General features: G+C 35.2%; 4 protein-coding genes across 4 annotated transcripts in view; 2 read left to right on the top strand and 2 right to left on the bottom strand.

The window, feature by feature from the left end:
* LOC103934343 (putative branched-chain-amino-acid aminotransferase 7) overlaps positions 1 to 22,575 on the bottom strand; it is an 80,719-nt gene that overhangs the window by 50,294 nt on the left and 7,850 nt on the right. The window lies entirely within an intron of this gene.
* LOC103934336 (pathogenesis-related protein 1A-like) lies at positions 5,567 to 7,315 on the top strand. The gene has a single exon (XM_009380314.3). It carries the CDS (start codon positions 6,199 to 6,201, stop codon positions 6,679 to 6,681), a length of 483 nt encoding a protein of 160 aa, XP_009378589.2. The 5' UTR covers positions 5,567 to 6,198; the 3' UTR covers positions 6,682 to 7,315.
* On the top strand, positions 13,075 to 14,029 carry LOC103934346 (basic form of pathogenesis-related protein 1-like). Its single transcript, XM_048564147.1, has one exon. The coding sequence runs from the start codon at positions 13,500 to 13,502 to the stop codon at positions 13,992 to 13,994; it is 495 nt and encodes a 164-aa protein (XP_048420104.1). The 5' UTR covers positions 13,075 to 13,499; the 3' UTR covers positions 13,995 to 14,029.
* LOC103967067 (ATP-citrate synthase alpha chain protein 2-like) lies at positions 15,255 to 18,064 on the bottom strand. Its single transcript, XM_048564136.1, has 7 exons — positions 17,947 to 18,064; positions 17,668 to 17,823; positions 17,425 to 17,505; positions 17,196 to 17,247; positions 16,996 to 17,110; positions 16,804 to 16,871; positions 15,255 to 15,536 (listed from the first exon to the last, which is right to left on the bottom strand). The coding sequence occupies exons 2-7, from the start codon at positions 17,815 to 17,817 to the stop codon at positions 15,481 to 15,483; spliced, it is 522 nt and encodes a 173-aa protein (XP_048420093.1). The 5' UTR covers positions 17,818 to 17,823; positions 17,947 to 18,064; the 3' UTR covers positions 15,255 to 15,480.

Below are 22,575 nucleotides of genomic sequence, written 5' to 3'. Positions count from 1 at the left end.
CTTTCATAAACAAATTGATAAGAAACTATATATTCATGTTAAGGCTCGTGGCGTCACCCTAGCAAAAGAAAGGTAGTCATGCATAATCATAGTTAAAATCAAAGAAAATATTATTGAGAAAGAAAAGGTGTTAAAATCCAAGCCTATACCGAGTTCTCTCTCAATGTCACGTAAAAAAAAAAAACCTAAGGCATGCATGGCTGCACCTTATATATTTATGCCTAATCTTACCTACGTAAGGTCTTCTTGAAAACTAGAAAACAAAATGGAATAGCTAAGATAACGTTAAGATTACATCCTAATCCAACTAGGCAATCTGCCCAGCCAGATATTCTCCATAATTATGGACTAAATCAACACCAAATTCAGCCCAAAAGCTTTGCTGTTAAAGATTACAATGTCTTCTACAACTTTGTAGAAGGGCCCAACTCCAGAAAACATCATCTTCAGTGCCTTAGAACCGAATTAAGCCTGGAACATCAATCTGGCACCACTGCACACTTGTCCTTTAATACATCACCATGATTAAACACCTTGGAATATCATGATGAAATTCTGATACAATCTTCTTGACGTACTTGTCAATTTAATACAATCTTCTTGACTGAAATTATGCAACTACATATTCATGTTAAGGTTTGTGGCCTCGCCCTAGCAGAAGAAACTTAGTTTTGCATAATTATAATCAAATTAATCAAAGAAAATATTACTAAGAAGAGAAAGTTGGAAAACACATTATATTGAAGTATAAAATCCAAGCCTACATTGAGTTTTCTCTCAATGTCGCTTAAAAAAAAAAAGGTTAAGGCATGGATGCACTTTATATATTATTCCTAATCCTACCTCAATAAGGTCTTCTTGAAACTAGGAAATAAAATAAATTAGGATAACCTAAAGAGTACAATCCTAATCTAACTAGGTAATATGTCCATCCATAAATTCTTTATGTTTCTGACTGAAACCAATACGAAATTTGGCTCAAAAGGTCTTGTTACGAATATTAGACCATCTTCCAGAACTCTGTAGAAGGGCCCAACTTAAAAAAACGTCATTTTTACTGCCCTTGGAACCTAATTAAGCCTGCAACAACAATATGGCACTTCGCACTTGTTCTTTAATACATTGCCATAATTTTTTTAAACAAACGATATTAGCTACACTAAGGGAGAGGGATGACCTCGTCATAGTTAAACATCTTGGAATATGATGCTGAAATTCTGATACGATCTTCTTGACATACTTGTGAATTCGCTCCAGTTGGAAATTCCCCAAAACTCCATTATTTCATCGGCTTTTTTGCATAGAGTAAAGTTATATGTCCTACACTTAAAATATAAAATAAAGTATCAAAATTTCACCAAAATAATAACCAAAATATAACTAAGAATAAAATAAACTATATAATATGAAATCAACACTTTAGATCATTTTATATCTCGGTCATGGCAAACATGGCATTTATCCAACTCTTTGTTCTCCTTATAGAACAATATACCATTATTTACACATGCATGAATTTTTTTCAAACACCAATCCGAGATCCTCAACACCTTCTGTGCACTTTTATAACCTTTAGGTAAATAATTGTTCTTTGGAAGCATCCTCTTCAAAACCCTGATAAAGTAAACAAAACACCAGCTTGACCTATGAAACTTGATTTTGCCATGCATCAACACTATAATGGTCATGAGTACCAAAAATTGTTCCTAAGTTAGGTATAATTCTTGCTTAGAACTTTTCACTAGTCTTTCGTACTTCTCGAATGCTTCACTATCCATGGTGGGAGACACGTCATCTCCTACTTACTTATTGTCATTGCTTGAGGTGTATGGATAAGCGTCATTTAAAATATCCATGACTTGGTCATTAACATCCACACTAGATTCAATAGTCTCCACTCGTGATTGGTACGAAGACAAGGCATTGTCTAACCGCTCCACATGATAATTCCATCATGTGTAGGTCTGCATAATCCCATTTTTTACCAAATGATATCGAACATTTCCAATATCTCCCATTTTGAGTTGTTACTTTCTGACCTAGACACTTGATTTGAGTTGAACCCTGGTTGTGTCCCTTTGCAAAGTTAATAAAATGATCTATCACATCTAAATATTCATTAGCAACTCTGTTCGGATTCTATATGCACTGTTTGTCCATTTTGTGTGTTAACACATTAAATATGCAAGGATTAGAACAAGTTCGACTATGTCGTGTCATTTTATGCGCTATAATTCACGGCTCCACCAAGATTAGATTTTGTCATGAAAAAATTTCGGCAGCATCTCCATATAGTTTTCCAATTACATGGTGTAGATATCAAATACCTAATATGCTCTCGAAGACAGTAATGAAATGTTACCAAAAATCCCACGATTGAAACCTAATCCGTGAATTGTAAAATATGACACGTAAATGTGTACTCCCAAACTGTAAAAAAATGGGACAATTCAAGAATCAATTGGATTGCAGTAATGAATTCGCATCCATGTGCTAAATCCAACTAATATCAAACGGAAAACTAAGTTTTCTTGAACAAATGCTTATGAAGTTAAGTACTATAACTTTGTACAGCACAAAATAAATTTGTATGTGGTGTACAAAAATATTTGAATACATAAATGTAGTACTTCTATCAAACTACTACATAAAATAAATTAAATTAAATCACAAAAAAAATCAAGAAATTAATTTCAAATTCGTTATGCACCAATAATCGTCAAGAAACCTATAGAAAACAAACTTAATTTTGTTATTTTTAGTTCAAAATTAAAAGAAATATATTACGAAATCAAAATTACCGTTATTGCTTTCAAGTGAGTGGATGGACAAATTTCACGTGAAGGCCGAAGGAGCAGTAAGATGAATAGAGTGTGGATTATAAGGCAAGAGAGAGGGAAAGAGAGAGGCGAAGAGAGGCAGCTATCAGATTTTTCTAGTTAAACACTTTTGAAATCTACCTTTCGCGATTGGAGAAGATGGTTAAATACACGAAGTTTTTGCGCAACGAAGCATTTTGTCACCCAAGCCAAACCCTAGTTGCATTCGGGCTTTAGGCAACACATAATTCGTCGCATAACGACACTTTGGGCGACGAAATAATGATTGTTGTGTAAAGGTTTCTACATTCTTTATTTTGTTTTAATTTTATTATTCTTTGTTTTATTATTATAAATCTATAATAGAAATTAAGCAAATAAAATATTTAAAGCATATAAAATATTATATTAATCTGGATACAAATTAGTAAATTTAGTAAATTCGTCGCCTTCACATATTTAAAGCGTACATCTAAACCAAATTAAATATTACTATCTTAATCAAAATAAACAATGACTGTGGTGGTGGTGCCTGGGCAGCTTGATCGGCATAATGCTTCGCCTCTTGTAACGCCTCTGGAAGATGTCATCGTTGTAATTTATCGTGTAAGTATTGATATCATCAATAATAAAGTACGCATGTTATGCACAAAATTATGAAAATGTTAATAACTAAATTACTAATTAACACTTAGTGATGGGTCATTCAACAATGACTTCTTCATCCCCTTGGGTAGACCTGACATTCATGTCTTGTTTCCTGTGTTTGTGTTATACCCAATATCTTAACATGTTGTGTCGTGTAACACCCGGTAAAATGAACGGGTAATATGATCCGACCCGTTACCTGTTAAAGAAAATATATTTTAAACCAAATAAATAATCAAATGAAAAACATAATACTAAAGTAATACATACATACCACATTATTACATAAATATTACTTCAAAACATAAAAACACATTTGTCTTCCAAGTACTAAGGGCCACTTATACATACCCCAAAATAAAAGCATAATGAAAAAACATTAGTATTTGCACTCGTAAATTAATGATTACAATTTTTTTAACGTGTTAAGTATTTTTAAACCACTTTGATATTTTTATTTTTTAATGTTTGTATAATGTTTTAATCTCACTTTTAAGAGAGTAAAACATTTATGAGTATGACTATATAAGAAAGAGTAAAAAACTATATGTACTATTAATCTGTAAAATTTATCCCAATAATGATAATAAAAATATATAAATAAATAAAACTTAGTTTCTTTTGAACTTATACAGAATAATAATACATATTTAATATACAATATATACATTACGGCTATTGAATTTTATAGTAAGTTTTTTTAGTAGTTTAACTTTAAAATCATCAAAATCATTTTTTTTTTCTTAACAGGTCAAATGGGTGGCCCACAAGATACCTGCTTGTAAACCCATTAATGATCCTTTGTTAATGGGTTCTTAACATGTAACTCAATAACGACCACATTAGTTATTGTGTTAATCTGAAACCTTTTTTTTTGTGTCATTTTTGTGTCGTGTAAGAAATTGCAAGGTCTATCCTCAGACACTTCTTCCAGGACGACCATTGCATAAGGCAATGGTTCTGCACTAGCTTGAAGTGCACCTCCCTCTCATAATCTATTTGCCGCATGGTATCACAGTTGAAGTGCATCCGGTGATCATTCATCACATGTCTGATTGTGCGAGACCTTCTTTTTTGTTTTCCTACGAAAAAAGAATTTGTTCAAAACCAAACCTAAAATTCCACCAAAAAATTTGTTCATAACCTCCCATAAAAATAAAAATTTCGCATAAACTCTAAACTTTGATATACATAATGTCCACATCCAACCAATATTTGCAACAACCAATCAAGCATAATAATCAACTTTTAATTTAATTATGCAATTAAACTTTGCAACAAAAAACAACCTTAAAGTTCATACAAATTGAGTATTACCTGTCTGTGATCCTTCTCCCTTACATATGTCACAATCGGAGCATCGCCAGATGCGTGCTCATCTGGAGAAACAACGAAACAGTGGAATCCGATGTAATTACCAAACATGGCATCTACAAAATTATAACCACAATTATCATAATTAAACAAAAAAAATCAGTTCCACTTGGGAGAAAGATAGAATTATTGTGGATACCTTTGATCGTCGACACTAAGAGTGGGAAAAAGGAAAGAATGAAGATTTGGCAGTTGGGATAGAAGGACTTTTTGGAGTTCGGGGAGAAAGAAACATTGGGATTTGGGGGAGAAGATGAGGAAGAGAGGAAATGAGGAGAGAACGCTGTGGACTTGGGATTTAAACATAACCCCGTGAACCCTTGTGTGGCAAAGCTCTTCGTCTCCTCAAGTGCCTTCTTCATCGCCCAATAAATTTCTGCCATTACTGTTCCACCTAAATTTCTGGGGCTTTGCAAGGTGAATCTGGAAAGGCATTCCTCATCTTGTTTTTCCTAGGCGACGAAACCTTTCGTCGTTCAAAATTTGAAGCCAAATTATCATTTTAACGCGTATTTTTCCAGTTCTTGCCTAACGAGCAAAAATATTCACCAAGCAAATGTAGGTTGCACAAAATTTGTTGTCATGGACATTTTGAGTGACGAACAACAGTTGTCGTCGTGCAAACATGTCTTGTGCAGCGAAATTTATTTCATAGCCTACAGTGTTGTCACTCAAATAGTTTTTCCTACTAATAATTGGTAATATTGTAAGAGTGTTTCATTTAAATAGACGGTTTTTGTACCAATTTCCCACCCCAACAAAATATCTATTAAGGGTAGAGAGGTTGGGGAAAAGAAAAACTGTTGCTAATAAAGATAAACGTTACACGACAAACTTGACAAAATGTGGGACATGACCGAAGTGTAAAAATTTGAAAATGTGGGGTAAATTGGGTAATTAAAAAGTTAAGAGAGTAATTTCGCAAATTTGTGTAATTTACCAACTAATATTCGTAAGAATTGGGAAAAATTTCTTTAGTGTTGTCTTACAAGTTATAAAATGTTATTTACCCACTTCTTCCTTCATCTCGTCTTTGAAAAAAAAAAGAAAAGTAAAAGAAAGCTCACTTTTTGCGACAAGAAAATGAAACTCACTTTTATTAGGAAAGAGATTGACCAAATTTCTAATTTAAGGTAGTCTCTTCCCTCCTTATTGTGAGCTAAACCCTAACTGTAGGGATCCCCTCTCAAAAAAGATGCGACACCACAAATTTGAAGGGCCTATTTTTAAATCCTCTTTGGGACATATGTTTTATAAATATGCACAATCTCATCTCCCATTTCAATCAAACATCTCTTAATTAAACATTCTCTAATACTACAACATCCAAGAGTACTTTTCACATTGAGAAACAAAAATGGCGTTCAACAAGAAGCTTTTGTTCTCCATTTGCTCCGCCACATTAGTGTTCACTCTTGTCTCCGCCCTTTCCCCTGAAGAGATCAAAGCCGCCATGGATGAACACAACCACCCCCGTGCTGAGGTTGGTAACGCTCCACTCAAGTGGAACGTGACCTTAGCCCAGTACGCTAAAGAATATGCTGACAAAAGAGTTGGCGACTGCGCAATGGAGCACTCAATGGGGCGTTGGGGTGAGAACTTGGCCTCAGGTGCCGGCATGAGCGCCGCCGATGCCACCAAATATTGGGTTACCGAGAAGGAGTTCTATGACCACAAATCAAACAAATGTGTCAAAGAGGAATGTGGTCACTACCTTGCTGTGATTTGGGGCAAAACCACCGAGGTCGGATGTGGCGTTTCAAGGTGCAACAATGGAGTGAACTACGTCGTTTGCAGCTACGATCCCATGTACCAGCCGGAGGACGAACGTCCCTACTAGACACATTTTTCAAAGATGTCGATCATGACAAATATTTGATAACAAATCCAGGGAGGACATCCTGCTTAAATTATTAACCTAGAAATAAATTGGGGATGAGAGACCGTTAAAATGTAACTGGTGTATAGAAATACATCCGGACTCTCAAGATCCCTTATGTGACTAGCACATGATCCTTTATTGTGAAAGGTAACGACACAATAATTATTAAAAAATGAAAAAAATACAAAGTATTATTTTTTTGTAATTTTATACTATTCATTTTTCTTCTTCTCTATACCTCTATCATCCTCGTTTGCTATTTTGCATTGGTTTCTTTGTGGTTGAAAAAAGGAGATAAGAAACAAATGTAATATCAAACAATCAACGTTAAGAAAGACATGAGCTTAATTAAGTTGACTAAAGCAGTGTACTCTCTCTACACAAGTTCAAATCTCTATCTCCGTATTTAAATGAATTTAGTGTAAATTATTCCATCATTTGTTAAAAAAAAAAAAAAAAAAAAAAAAAGAAAGAATGCTAAGATTTCTAATCTTTTAAGATTTATAAAATTACAAGTGGGATAATAACTAAACACGATAAGAAGTGAAAGTTGTATAGGAACTTTTATTTGAACTGAACATATTGTAAAGGTACGTTGAGATCTCACCTAATTCTGGATTGAAAATTTTGGGTAAGATTGTGGTTGTGTAACGGGGGTAAGGAGTGCGGGGTTGATGCAACGTGGTTGGAAAAATTAATTATGATTTTTCGGGGCTAATTTCATGCTGTCAAATAGTATTCTAATATTGGGAATTAAAACTTCTATACTAATATTAATACACATGCTATAGAGGCCATGATCCAGTCGAGAAAAATATAAATAATATACACAATACTATATTATTTACTAGTATTTAGAAAGTAGTTAAAACGCCCCAACCCTTTAGTGTCATTTTAAATTGATCTCAACGTTTTTTAAACATTCCAAAGAAGTATTTAATTTATTGAAAATATCACATCCGTTAAGTCTCAATTAAATTTATATTAAATTAACTAGGGGCTTACGTTGTCTCCAACATAAATATAAGGTCATGGAAGCATGACTTCCAATAAGTAATAGTCACCACCACTCCTTTCAGGCCATCACACCCAAACCCAGTGCATAAATAGAATTATAAAACTAATTTAAACATCCATAAAACCAGGGGAAAAAAAAAAAAAACCAACTCTGCCGGTGGTGCTTCTCCATCACAGGTCATATTTCCACAGCCAATAATGCCTCTTAAATATATCATCCACAAAACTCATCAGGTTCAGCTCCGTTTCATCAACAATATGCCACTTCTTTTATACAAACAAATTAATTCAAAATTAAACATTATAATATATTATATAACAAAAACAATTACTAATATATTAACTCTGACCACTTACTGCTAAGTCATCCAACATAAACTTCTTCCATTCGTCCGCACCTTCTTCTAACAAAAATAATTACTAATATTAACTCCCACTCACTATTTGGTTTGTCTGTAGTTCTTCACCTCTTCCGCTTCTCCATTTGTTTGTTTGTTTAGTTTGGATCAGTATGTTCGGTTGTCGTTGATATTGAAAAATGACTGTGCAAAGTTGGCTGTCGTGGAGAACAAAGCCAGAAGTTTTTGCGTGCCGCCTGAATTTGCTGCTATGTACCCACCACCATACCCGTATCTTAGATTTGAGTCTGTTGCTCATCTCGACGATCTCGCCGCCACTTATTGTGTCTCGCACGCCTGCTGCCTTGTATTTGTGCACTGCGCAACTGTCTGTTCTTGAACCACCAAACCACATTGAATCTGATCCATCAACCTCTCACCGACCAAAATCGTCATGGAGATCGTACTCGCGCAACCTGTCGTTTCCCAGATCTAGAAATACTAGAAATCATGATTCTTGTTGCCGGATTCCATCACTGTTGCTGCCTGAAATGAAATCTAGATCCCGACCCGCCAAAAACGATCTGTTGTTGCCGCAGTTCATGGTCTTGCTGATTGTCCTCAAACTCGCATCGAGTTGCTGCCGCAAAACTCATTCCGCGTGCTGCGAATATTGTTGTTCATTGAAATAAAAAAAAAAAGTAGAAAAAAGAACAACGGTAAGATGTTGGGCTTCTTGTTGGGCCCATATTGATTGGTTTGCAGAATGATTGTTGTCTTCTGTTATTGCGGGCCACAACGATTGCCCGAGTATTTGGACTGGTCACAACTCAGATGACGGTGTGTATATGATGAAGTGGACTGTTTGTTCGTTTATTGCTGCCATTGGGATATCAAAATTTCGTCCATTTAGTGAATGGGAGCATTCATATTTTCTTTCCATAAACCGTAGTTTCAGTATTGTCAGAATTTGTTGTTTGATTTTTGGTCGTTGGAATTGCTTGATTGCTCGTCTGGTCACTTGTTTGCTCGCTTAGATTGCTTGTTTGCTTGTTTTCTCACTTTAATACCTCACTTGTTTTGTCACGTCCACCAAACAAAGTTTGTCTTGTCGTGTCTATTTAATAGAACCCGTCTTGTCTTGGAAAATATTAGTTATGTAGTTCATTTTTTATGGGTTTGTTGTGGGCCCAGGATTAGGATTTCTTGCCCTCAAAATTAGGGTTTGCTTTGGTTTTCTCTATATCATGTTCATTGTATTTGTTATTTTACAAGTGAGTCAAAATGCAATTCTCAGTTTCTAGCTGCCTCGACAATTTTCTTTATTTGTTTTTCTGTTAATTAAATAATATTTGTAGTTTGATAGTTTGTTTATCTGTTCATCTATATGATACTATGGTTTGAACTCAATTATGATAATAATGTTCTTTTATTGGTGCCATTGAATCCACTATGATATTCGCCTTTCGTAGTATATGTGTGAACGATAGTTTTAAAAACCAATGCCTAATTCTCCAACGAAGTTGCACTTTGCCGTTAATTATATTAATGAGAACCTATGAATCTCATTCCACTTGAACACCATCGAGACCCAACCTTGCAAAGCTGAAGAATATCCTAAAGGAACCGCTCGCGAGTCATAAGGCTATGGTTTTTTTTTTCTTTAAAAGGGGGATAATTAGTGGCAAGCCACGATTATCCATCAATTCCGGGAGCTGAGAAGACTCACAGAGGCATTTTCAGCTTCTCCTGAATTTTGACTAAATAATTCCCAATGGGTATAAATGTTTCCATTGCATTACGTGTCTTTTTGTTCAAAAAGAGCGTTGTTTCTTTGGTTTCATATTTTTCAACATGTGTAGGAAATATCTTTTCGAGCAATAAGGGTTGGGCATTATGCCATTTATGTTGTAACCAAGAAATCACGTCTGAATCTAGAGAAGGGATATCAATGTTTCCTCTTCCAATCCACAAAAGAAAGCAAACATTTTGACTTTAGCTGTCAACTTGAGTTCCAAAATTTTGACAAATATTGATCTATATGTTGTGGTTTATAATCAATCTGGAGATTCATAGCATATTGAATAGTGAATTGACTAGTTGGGGGAAGGTCCCGTGCAAAGGAATCCAACATTCTTTTTTTTTTTTTTTGCATCATTCTCTCTCATTGCTTCCTTTCCATATCCTATCTTTTTACTTGAAATGGTAATAGAAAACAAATGTGGTATAAAATGGATGTTAAGTTTTCTTTTTATGAAACATGAGATATGAAATTGGAGGCTTACAGAGATGGCTACATTAATTTAGCAAACTAACTTAATTAGTCAACATTTACAGAGGAGATGTATAGTTTTGAATTCCTAATATTATAAGAGATATCAAATATATGAAGCTCTTAATTTGTGTTAATTAGGGAAAAATAAGAAAAAGTCGGTTAGAGCAAGTCCACCCCAAAGGGCTAGGCCGGCTCACAGCCCACAAAATGGCCCGGCACCCACAAAAAGTGCTCCAGCCTAGCCTAATAGGCTGGTACCCATCTCAAGCTGTCTTATAGGCCGGCCTAGAATGTGCTGAGCCAAGGCCAAGCCTATGTGACGTCATGTTGACGCCAGTGTGATGTCACAAGTTGTTTTAAATTTTTTTGCACCAAGCGCGTGGGAAACACACACAAGTGGGCATGCATCCTTGACAAGAAACAAGGGGCGAGGCCCGCATGCGCAGGCACACCACCGGTTATGATGGGAGGCCACGTGGCTCGTTATGGGCCGTTGGATGCAGAGATCAATGGTCCACGTTTTTCGCCCCAAAAATTTAAAAATAATGCACAACGGTTAGAATTATGACCATTGGGCACATTAATTAACTAAATTAAAATTAATAAAAAATTTAAAAATTATTAAAAATTGTTAAAAAATAATGAAAAAAATAAAAAAATATATTATTTTTTTTCTATAAATACCTAACCATCATCTTCCACCTTAAAACTATTTTTTCTATAGTACTTTTAGATAATGACACGCAGCATGATAAGATTGATTAAAATCCTATCTGAAATTAAAACTAAATTTAAAATTTATTATTTTATAAAAAAAATTAATAATAGTTTAAATAGGCTAGGTGCCAGTGCATTTTGTAGAGGTGAATATCTTTTGTGCCAACACATTTTTTAGGAGTGGAGAAGCATTTGACCAATTTACTGTTCATGAAGTCTATCACTGTTCACCGATTGGATTAACTGGGCTGAGTACCAGCGTATTTTTTAGGAGTGGATTTGCTCTTAAGAAGAAAAGGAAAACAAAAGCTAAAACAAATATACAAATAAAGCACTGTTGCAGCTGGATCTGGGAAATGTAATGCCAAAAGTGATCGCTTAAAAGATATTGCTCAAGTGATTATTGACTTTTGGCCTTTAGTATGATAGATAGTGATATGAATTCACGAGATAGTGACATGAATTCACGAGATCACCTTACTGTTATAAGCGTGGCCGGGGATCACTTCGAATTCTTGTGTAATGTCATGCTAATCAAGTAAGATTCTGACCTGAATTCACATAATAATTATAATAAGAATTGAGAGTAAAAATATTATCTATTAGTTTAAGGTGAGTTTACACTATCAATCATTTTCAACATGTAAGAAAGGTAGGGATGAAAAATATCATGTCGAAGGAAAATTTCAATTTGCCGTAGGTATCATTTAAGAAAAATGAAATAGCAAATACTTACAAATTTCATGTAACAACACGTCATGCTAGAGAGATCAAATGTAAACGGCATATAACGTAGCGAGTAATGATTGGACTCATTCTTTAAATAATTAGAGAGTTTTAACGAAAAGTCAACGGTACTGTTTACTTTAAAAAAAAAAATCATATTTTTACACTAAAAAGTCAATCCTAATACTATTTTTTTACCTTTTATTTTGTTTTTATCATTAAAACTCAAAGTTTTCTATCCCTTTTCATTAGTTTTTTTTATAAAAAAAGCAATCTACAAAGGGATGGTCTAAAATGGCCACCGGTTTGGTGTCTCGAATTATGTGTCTCCTCTGTGTCTTTTTTTTTTTTAATTTTGTGACATGTGTCCCCCACTTAACTGTAAAACTTAACACCGTTACTTTGCATAAAATTTAACTAAAAATTAAAAAACTAAAAAAAAAAAAAAAATCCACTGTTGAAACTCATCATCCCCAATCTCCCTGCAATCCTTCCCCCAGTCTGCTGCAATCCTTCAAAAGAAGCCCTTACACCACGTGGAAACTCATCATCCTTATCGTCCTAATCAACCCCGGAAACCAAACACTTCCAATACTGAAACAAAATGAATGAAATTTCACCACGGCCGTCGCCGACCCGGTGATTTCCAAGCTCGAGGAGGTGAGATTCTTGACGGGTCGATCCCGGTTCGCGACCCAGACGTAAGTCGGGACCGGAATCAGAGGATACCAAATGCCCAAGTACCAGTTGGGACTTTCGTCGTTGGTGGAGAAGAAGCCGAGCGCAAAGGTCCGGTTGGGGCTCGAGAGCGTCGCGTTCCCAAAGATTACGACTTTGCTTTTCCTCGCCATTGGGTACTGTAAATTCGGGAGCGTCGCCGTCGCCGTCGCGAGTATGGGAGACCCGTTTGTGTTGCGCGTGGGGGAGTCAGGAAAGTCGGGGACCTTGGCTCTGGTGTAGAACTGGGATTCAATTCGGGGTAACAATTCGTCATTGGGGTTGGCATTTGTGGGTTTTAGAAGAAGGGCTAGGAGTACAAGAAGGAGAAGAGAAATGGGCTGCATGGAAGAAGCCATGGCGAGTGGCGGCGACGGCGGGCGTGGTGAAATTTCATTCATTTTGTTTCAGTATTGGTTGGAAGTGTTTGGTTTCCGGGGTTGATTAGGACGATAAGGATGTTGAGTTTCCACGGGGTTTAAGGGCTTCTTTTGAAGTATTGCAGGAGACTGGGGGAAGGATTGCAGGGAGATTGGGGATGATGAGTTTCGGGTTTTTTTTTTTTTTTTTTTTTTTTTTGAGTTTTTAATTTTTAATTAAATTTTATGCAAAGTAACGGTGTTAAGTTTTAAAGTTAAGTGGATGACACGTGTCACAAAACTAAAAAAGAGACACAGAGGAGACACTTAATTCGGAACACCAAACCCGTAGCGGTCTAAAATTTAATCTGTCTAACATTTTTCTATAACAACACATTAACCAAATCGGAACTTGGTTAGTTATTCATTTTCTTTTGTCCTCTATATTTATCTTATTAATTCCAACCGTATTAAATCCCTCCCCTTTTCAGGGCAGCTCGTAGCTAGGGAAAAAAACAGTAGCATGCCTTTATCTTTCTATAAATAAGGCAAATCTCATGTCCCATTTGTATTAAAATCCATCAACCTTCTCAAGTCTACCTGCAATATTTGAGACATTTCATAAATATGGAAAACAAAATGGGGTACAATATAAAGCTTGTGTTGTGCATCTGCTCCATGGCATTAATCTTAGCTCGTGTCTCCTCAGCCACTTCCAGAAGAGATATCAGAGGCTTCATCAATGAACACAACAAAGCTCGGGCGGAGGTCGGTGTTGGTCCGATCAAATGGAACGAGACCATAGCAAGGTATGCACAAAACTATGCCAATGTAAGATCTTGGGACTGTGCAATGGAGCACTCAATGGGGCCTTATGGTGAGAACATAGCCTCAGGCGAAGGCATGACGGGTGCAGCTGCTGTCAAGTATTGGGTTACCGAGAAGGAGTTCTATGACTACAACCAAAACAAATGTATTAACGACGAATGTGGTCACTACCTTGCTGTGATTTGGAGCAAATCAACCTATGTTGGTTGTGCCACGTCATTGTGCACGAATGGACAAACCTTCGTGATTTGCGATTATGATCCTTCTGTAACAGATGGGGAGCGCCCGTACTAAATAAATAAAACTTACATTGTAATCTTGTGCCTTTAGCACTTGTTTCACTCGTTAGAGATCATGTAATGAATGCGTTAAGGACATGAGCATTATATAGCACCCGTTACGAATAAGCTTTTCTCATATGTACTAGACATGACCATGTTTTGGTCTCGGATCTAGTATTTTGTTCTTTTAAATAAAAAATTAGAAATAAAAGGGAATGTGAGGTACATGTATATTGTAATCGTGTGTGCAAATACGCCTTCACTTTACGACATTCCATTGCAATGGATTTTATAATTTGTTAATATAAAGACTCTTCTTCTCCTTCAAAATTCTTCGAATCTCGTACTGGAGCTGTGGCCAAACACTTTCTTTCCTAATTTTTAAATTTTCTTTTTTTAAAAAAAGGTCATTGACAACTGAATTTGTTTTTTATTTTCTTCACACGTATCAACATGACTTATTTTCAGAGGAATTGTGTTCGGACTGGAACTTAACTCTCTAGCTTGGTATTGTATTTCACATACCATGGTGAGCCAATATCTCAGCAAATTTTCTGAAAAAAAAAATGCCAGCAAATGCATCTTGAAGATCTTATCTGAATGACCTTATTTGAAACATTTGTAGGATAATATAGGTAATTATAATTATAATACACCTGTGAAATCATTTAATTAGATAAACCAAGATGTTCAACCTTATATGAGGAATTATACTAATATGAGGCTATGAATGATTATTCACCTCTACTTTCGACATGATATTCCAAAGAGTGGATATCATATAATCCAAGATGTTCACCCTTATATGAAGAATTATGGCTAATATGCTATTTAGTTTGCAGTTACTTATAACATGTATGTTTAAGAGCAATGACGAGTAAATATGTGGACAAAAATGATATACACATAGTCACAATAGTACAAAAAACACTTTGCGCGACGCAGGTCCTTCGTTGCGCAAAGTCAAAAAAACATCGCACAAAAATTTGCCCAATGAACCTTCATCGCGCCAAGGCAATGACAATAGAGTTTGCACGACGTGTAACCTACGTTGCGCAAAGTGGTTTTGCATGACGTATAACCTACGTCGCACAAAGTGGTTTTGCACGATGTATAACTTACGTCGCACAAAGTGGTTTTGCGCGACGTAGGTCACTTTTTCATCTCGCAAACCCCTCTTTTTTTTTTTTTTTTTTTTTTTTGGGGTTTTGGTAAAAATGTTTTTTGTTTAATTTTTAATAAATATTGTAATTAAATTCTAAACAATAATTAATAAACAAAGAAAAAGTATTTAATTATAAAGTATATGAAAATGTACATACAAGATGTTCGAACAAAAAAGAACAAACTACAAGTAGTCTTCTAGGTTTGATACATAAGGCTACTGAGTATCGGCTGGGCGAAGTGGTTGGGAGGTCGAAGATAGAGCAAGATCAGGTGCTGGCATCGGGATTTGGAGGCCGGACATTTGTAAGGCCCATACAATCATGCTCATCTGCTCACCCTGAGCCGCAAGCTGACCTTTTAGTTTTGTCACTTCCTCCACACTGGGAATCTGTGATAAATTTTAAGATTATCTGAATCACTATTTATAACAACTAAAACATGTTTTAGGATGCCTAGTAAACACTCTAGTAAGCAAACATTGTAATCAATCAATGGTGCCAAAACTTCATTAGACTAATTGATATGATTAAAGTACCGTACAAAAACAGTTTACTTTGTACAAGCCATTCAACCAAACACATGACCATAGAGACTAACTAGTAAACAAGTAGGAAGGTAACAGAAGCAACTGATGCATTCATACGATTTATGACAATTGATCACATGTAATTTATCGATCACTTTACCATGACAGTGACTTGACTTGACTTGAATAACATCACAATTCGTGTAAAATAGACTCACAAAAATCGTGGACACAATGTTGAAACCCCAAAGACGGGTCCTACTCATATCATATATATCTATATGACCTAGCCTAATAAAGGGTGGTAGAGAGACTGGAGACCCTTTCCAGGTTTTTTGCAACTTGTAGATGGTCACCTCCAATCGCCAATAAGTTATGTATACCCTTCTTTCTATATTTGTATAATTATAAATATAAGGGAGAGGTAGTTGTGATGGAACTCAGGAGCCCTCTAGCAAACATGTTCATTTTGTTATTTTTGGTGTGAGATTAGAAGATACAGAACACATTAGACGGTTTGAATTTGGAATGCGCAATAGAGGTGTAAACGCAAAATTTCAAAATTTACGTGTCTACAAGAGGGTTTAGGGTTCATGGCTAGTCCTTTACTGCAACTGATTGCCCCAAGGCCTATTCTTTTCAACTACTAGAACATCATTGATTTCAGAAAACACTACCTTTTTCTTCCTGCTTGATTTTTAGATTTTATTTCTTAGAACATAGCTATGGCATTAGGAGCATGGTTGAAGAGTAAAATTAATTGCCCCGTTCTCCGGTCCATGGATTTAATTGTCTGGATTTTATTCTAATATGAAATTACAATTGACAGACATTAAGGACCAGGTTTCCAATTTAAAGAATGAAGTACATAGTTGACTGGGAAAAGATGACCTTTATTTCTCAAGGGTCAGAAAGCTCTGAACTCTAATATACACTCCTAGCGACATGCAGGAATCCCAGCTTTCGGGCTACATAGTGAAAATGTAAATTGGACAAACTAGGAATCAGCTGACTTCTTGGTAGTGACAAAAACAAAGGGTTTGGAACGTCTAGACACAGGGTATTTACTGAGTATTAACAGAAAGTATAAATACATTATCATTTAAAAGTTGAAGGCTTCTGTGTGTACCTTTACACATAACTCTTCCAAAACACATAACTCTTCCAAAAGGCATTGGAAATTCAATACTGCCCCACCTAAAGCATAATAATAATAATGTAAGGTGGTGTTGAAAGTAGTATGCTAAAACACTAGTAAATAGCTTGGCATATACATAACAAAACAGAGAAGGTAAAACCAACTGAAGTGAATGAAATTTACTTTTTGAAGTTCTTGAAAGCAGCAGTGTCATCCAGCTCGCCTCTCATATCCAAAGGATATGGCTTTCCATCAACCAATGCAGAAGGATTCATCTCCAGAAAAGTGAAGTCCAAATCTGGAATAGAATGATAATTGGCAAAATTGTTCTCACTTCTTACCAATCTAGTACGAAATGGAATGGTCCAAACTTTTTAACACACCTTGAAATAGAGTAAACACGGCTTTGATAAAGTCCTCAAGTTCTGCTTTGATCTATATTCAAGAATAATACTTGTCAATGATTTCCAGTTTAAACTAAAACGAACATGAACTCAAGAGAGATAGCATATGATTGACGTAAGCAAAATCGAGTACATTATTTCTTTTTTTCTGGTCAGAAGTAAGGTATACAGAAATGATACCGAAATACCATATCAATAAAAGACTTACCTCCAAGGGAAGGGTTGCAACAAGTGGAGCAGAAACTTCTGATGTAAAAGCAACTCCAGTAGGGACAAATATGGTCTTAACCTGTATAAAGTATATTTCTTTTATAAATATGGAGCGTTAAGGTAGACGAATAGAGCTCATAGAAGATGCACTTCTAGGAATTTTTATCTTTCTATTGAAAATAACAAAGAATCGCGTTTGAATAAGAATTTGGTAACACATTGACATCCAAAAATACCTTACCCAGTTCTCCTCAATATCAATTCCTCCACACTCGGAGAAGCTTATGCTGTTTCCAAGTAGGTCTGAGACGATATTAAGGTAAAACTCTTCATTGTGGGGAATGAAGGGTTCAACAATGAATGTTGTTATGGGTCCTTTGCAGCCAGCCATCTCAACCTGTAACGCCAAAGAGCGAAACATGTAAGCCAAATTCTTGATTCTTATGAAGATCAATATCATCAAATACAAAACACACATAAGGAACTTATGTATTGACGAAACAATGTGAAGATCAAATACCTCTTTGCCCAGGCGCTCCTTCACAAAGTCGACAACTTGAGCAAAATCAAGATTCAAGGCAACACCATCAACATCTTAATATTCGATTTAACACTAAAACCCTAAAATTTGATTTAACACTAAAACCCCCAATTTCTAATTTAATTTTCCACATTGAATGTTTTCCACTCAAATACATGTATCTATCTCAAAGATCCACTCACATACATCTATCTCAAAGATCCAAATAGCCACGGAGAGCAAACATTCTAGCCAAACCTCTAAAACTGTATAAAATAATGGACGGAAAATCTGTAAATAGAGCAGAACCAATTTGAACAGAAAATTAAACACAGAGAAGTGAGAGTGTGAGACTAACCTTTGCTGTCGAGACTCGAAACGGTGAGACCGGGGAGGAACAAGGGGAGGATGATGATGCAGATGAATGGGCATGAACAAGGTGAGAGACCGAGTGAGAGAGAGGGAAGAGAGATTGACGGGCATGAACAAGGGGAGGATGATGATGCAGATGAAGATGATAACAGAGAGACCGGGGAGGAAGAGCAGTCAGTAGAGGAAGGTGGAGAGTTTGACTTGCACTCCCATTTTCTCCAAATTTGGGAAAATTAAAAAAAAGCTTCACAAAACTACCGCCAAAATTTTTAACACATTGTGCAACGTATGTATTCATTACGACGTGCGCAAATTGTTGGTGTGTCGTGAAAACAGTTTTTGCGTAACGCATTAGTGGTGCGTCACATAAAATGTGTTTGCGCAATGATCAAATTGTATTATAAAATTTATTGAAAATGTGACTTTACTCCTTTCAAATTCATTTTTTTTTTTACATAAAATACAATAACATATTTTGCTAACAAAAACCCGACTTGAACTATAATAATAAATTTAAAGCTACTTAATAAATATATATCCCATTCAATTTCTTGAGTGTTATAACAAAATAAATAAATTTAAAGTTACTTAATAAATATATATATTATTGAACTTGGCAGTTATAAATGAAAATTCACAATTTAACAGTAGTTTTAACTCTGATTTTGATGATTTTTTACAGCGACACTCCTTGATCCTATATGAATACAATGAATGAATTCGATCTTCAATTTAAAATATTTACATTAGTAGATACTACAAAATCTTATGTTATACGTAATGAAAGTATAAATAAACTCTTAAGTGTTAGTGAATCTATTGTTTTGATGGGATACACATTATACGAAACTAATTTCAACGATTCGACCGTCAAATTTGTTTTGTATATGCTTCAAGATCGCATACGCCAAAAATCGCAAAAAAAAAAAAAACATTCAAAGATCAAGTAACGAGACAAAAAATTTCAACGGTTATAAACGAAAAATCATTATTTAACGGTTATTTTAACTCCGATTTTGATGATTTTTTATAGCTACACTCCTTGACCCTATATGAATACAATGAATGAACTGGATCGTCAATTAAAAATATTTACACTAGTGGATACCACAAAATCTTATGTTATACTTAATGAAAGTATAAATAAACTCTTAAGTGTTAGTGAATCTATCGTTTTGATGGGAAACGCATTGTACGAAGCTAGTTTCAACGATCCAACCGTCAAACTTGTTTGTATATGTTTTGAGATCGCATACGCCAAAAATGTCAAAAAACAAACATTCAGATATCAGGTAACAAGACGCACAAAATATCACGCAAATGGCCTTTACGCGATGACACTTTGTGTGACGAAGGCTAGCATTGCGCAAAGATGCTTTGCGCGACGCAGGTGTACCTACGTCGTGCAAAGCTGTTTTGCGCGATGCCAGCCTTCGTCGAGCAAAGTGTCGTTCAGCAAAACAGCTTTGCGCAATATTTTGTGTTTTGCGTTGCGCAAACATACTTTGCGCGACGAAATTTGTTTTGTCGCGCAAAATGTTTTTCTATTAGTGTCAAGGATAAACATAATAAAATGACTTGTCATTCATTTATATGCATGCTTCGCAAAGAGGTTAAATGCAATTGTCGAGGAGGATGTGGTTAAGCCCATAAGGAAGTCACCTAGGAAAGAAACTCAATTTCTTTAATTGGAGGTACCATGAAGGAAGTTCAATGTGGTATAAACATTCCATAGAACATGACTCATTATAGCATTCATATTAAAGTGAAGATGTCCATGAGATATTGAGACCAAAGGTCTTGAGTGACCGATATGCAAAGCAACTCAAAAGATAAAGAATTATCTTCTTCTGCTCATCCTTAGTGCTATTTTATGTGGAGTTAGGAAGGGTATTAACACTGAATGAGTTTCTAGGCTAGCAATCTTCCGCAAGGTACAAGTCACATGTACTATTGGAGAACTCAATTAAGTAAGAGTAGTCATGAGGCTGTGACTATGAGGATTGGGTTGTTCTCTAAGAACTCTCATGAGAATCAAGATTAAGAGCAGACGACAAATAACGCTATCCCGCGCCAAGTTTTTTTTATCAGTGTCATGTGTGTGACATTTAGTATTTTGGTTAAAAGAGGTCTAGTCCAAGACATAGTTCATTGTGATTCCTTTAGATGAAAGTTGTTAACACTAAATTTAGGTTCGAGTCCGGAAGAAAGTTACACCCATTCCATGGTATACAACTTGTCCAAATTTCTTCCATTCATATCTATATGTTTACGTCTTCTAAATTGTTATAGAGTTTTGAATCTTGTGAACAATTGTTGGTTATTTAATTTATTTTACTTAAGACTCAAAACTTTATTTACTATTTTCTAAAATAATAAATATGAAGAGTCATGTTTATTGGGATAAGTCACAACTTTTACAAAAGAGAGTATAGAGTTTTATAAATAAGGAATTCCTCAAACATAAAATAGATGTTCATTACTTTCCTTCTCACCTAAATCTATATTCCCTATTATCCTACGGAACTCCTCAAACATAAAATAGGCGTTCATTACTTTCCTTCTCTCCGACGTCTACATTCCCTATATCCATCTACTTATCTTCAACATCAATGGGCAATTAATTGATTACTATGTGGCATCCTGTCTACCGTAATAGTTCATATGGATCAAACACTTTGTGAGATTCAAGGGTTGTATTTTAATGTATATAATCTTTATAACCTGCACATAGGGAGTTGTCATAGTGACAACATGCTTCGCTTGATATCGCAAGCCAGATTATTCCTTACTCTTTTTCTATTTACTGCTTTGTTTATTGGTATATGTATTTGATGCTTATCGGTTTATCTAATTGAATGTTTTTACATGTGTAGTATGATTATAATTAATTGTATTAACATATAGTTTGTGACATTGGGGTTGCTCAATTTTATTAGAGAAATATTAAGGAGATTCTCTAAAAAGCGAGGCTCCCCATGAATTCTCTGTCAACTTACAGTTTAACATCAACTGATGTGCCAACATTAATCAAACATTGTACCAAAACCATGTGGTAGCTAGTAGAGAGTCCGTAGAGTCTCACTTTTAAGAGAGTCTCTTTAGTGCTTCTCTTTTTATTATAGTGACAATTTAATTACTAATCTTCTTGATGTGCACGACTATAAGTAAATGTTAATTTTTTTTTATTTTTTATGCATGTGGTGGATTGTCCTAGTAGTTAGAGACTTTTCTTTAACTCATTGTGTCCCAGGTTCAGACTTTCACTCTCTCGCTTAGTGTAGATTAGTATTTTGTACTAAAAAAAGTTAATCCTCTCATAGAGGGCTAGATATACTTTGGGACCAAGGTGGTCGTAGGACCAATGCAGAGTCAGGGAAATAATCATGTGAAGGTCTTTTGAGGATCCTCATAATGTTTGGTACGGGTCCTTTTTGTGCCTACTAAGTGTTTGATGTAAGTTTGTTAGGCATATCTCGACACGTTGCGTCGACAACACTAGACAAATTATCTCAACATCACTCATCAGATTGCTTGGGCATATGTCAAGATCTGTTGACATGTGCACAACATGGCTTAATTGATGAGAAAAAGTTCACCAATTGTTCGTCAAAATGATTAAGTGATTAAACTAAATTTATTTTTTATTTTATTTATTTATTTTATTTTATTTTTTTGCCCTTCTCACTTTGTTTTTATTTAAAAAAACTTGAACCTTTAATTTTGTGACCACAAAATTCGAATTCTAAATTCGCCATATATATATATCACTGAATTGACATGTAATCATGTAAATTAAGCCGTTGTTTGTAAAGAACTCTAAAAGTAGGGTTTCGTTTTATCAGTTCGGCGAAAGGTTTTTTTCTTTTCTTTTTTTTTTTGTTTTTTTTGGGTAATAGGGAATTTTCATAACTAACAATTACAAAGAAAGTCATCTTAGTACTACGGTTTAGTGATATTTCTCTTCACTTGTAAGTGAGAAGTCATAGGTTCGATTCTTGTGGGTGAATTACAGCCACATTACTGCTAGCCCATTATGAGACTAAGTCCACCTGATTCCCCTTAGTGTAGAAAATATCGTTTGTACAAAAAAAAAAAAAAAACAACAGTTACAAAGAAAGTCAAGGAGTCATGTGTGAACGTCCAACTTTGTTGGCCATGCAAATAAATCTCCATATTCACCGCTACTGTAAATGCTCCATAATACCATACATAACATCTAATTTTCCCATTCACCGCTATCATAAATACTCACAC

Source organism: the organism of the source record quoted next, unplaced genomic scaffold, assembly GCF_019419815.1.
Source record: "Pyrus x bretschneideri cultivar Hongxiangsu unplaced genomic scaffold, Pyrus_bretschneideri_v1 Contig10, whole genome shotgun sequence".
Taxonomy (NCBI): Eukaryota; Viridiplantae; Streptophyta; class Magnoliopsida; order Rosales; family Rosaceae; genus Pyrus; species Pyrus x bretschneideri.
This window is presented reverse-complemented; position numbering and strand designations above follow the sequence as displayed.

What these genes read in the sequence shown, in the direction of transcription:
- LOC103967067 (XM_048564136.1), bottom strand. Translation starts at nt 17,817, where the DNA reads ATGGCTGGCTGCAAAGGACCCATAACAACATTCATTGTTGAACCCTTC. An exon ending in TTGCAACCCTTCCCTTGGAG is followed by an intron (nt 17,248 to 17,424) that starts GTAAGTCTTTTA and finishes TCTTGAATATAG; the next exon opens with ATCAAAGCAGAACTTGAGGA. An exon ending in GCTTTCAAGAACTTCAAAAA is followed by an intron (nt 16,872 to 16,995) that starts GTAAATTTCATT and finishes ATTATGCTTTAG; the next exon opens with GTGGGGCAGTATTGAATTTC.
- LOC103934336 (XM_009380314.3), top strand. Translation starts at nt 6,199, where the DNA reads ATGGCGTTCAACAAGAAGCTTTTGTTCTCCATTTGCTCCGCCACATTA.
- LOC103934346 (XM_048564147.1), top strand. Translation starts at nt 13,500, where the DNA reads ATGGAAAACAAAATGGGGTACAATATAAAGCTTGTGTTGTGCATCTGC.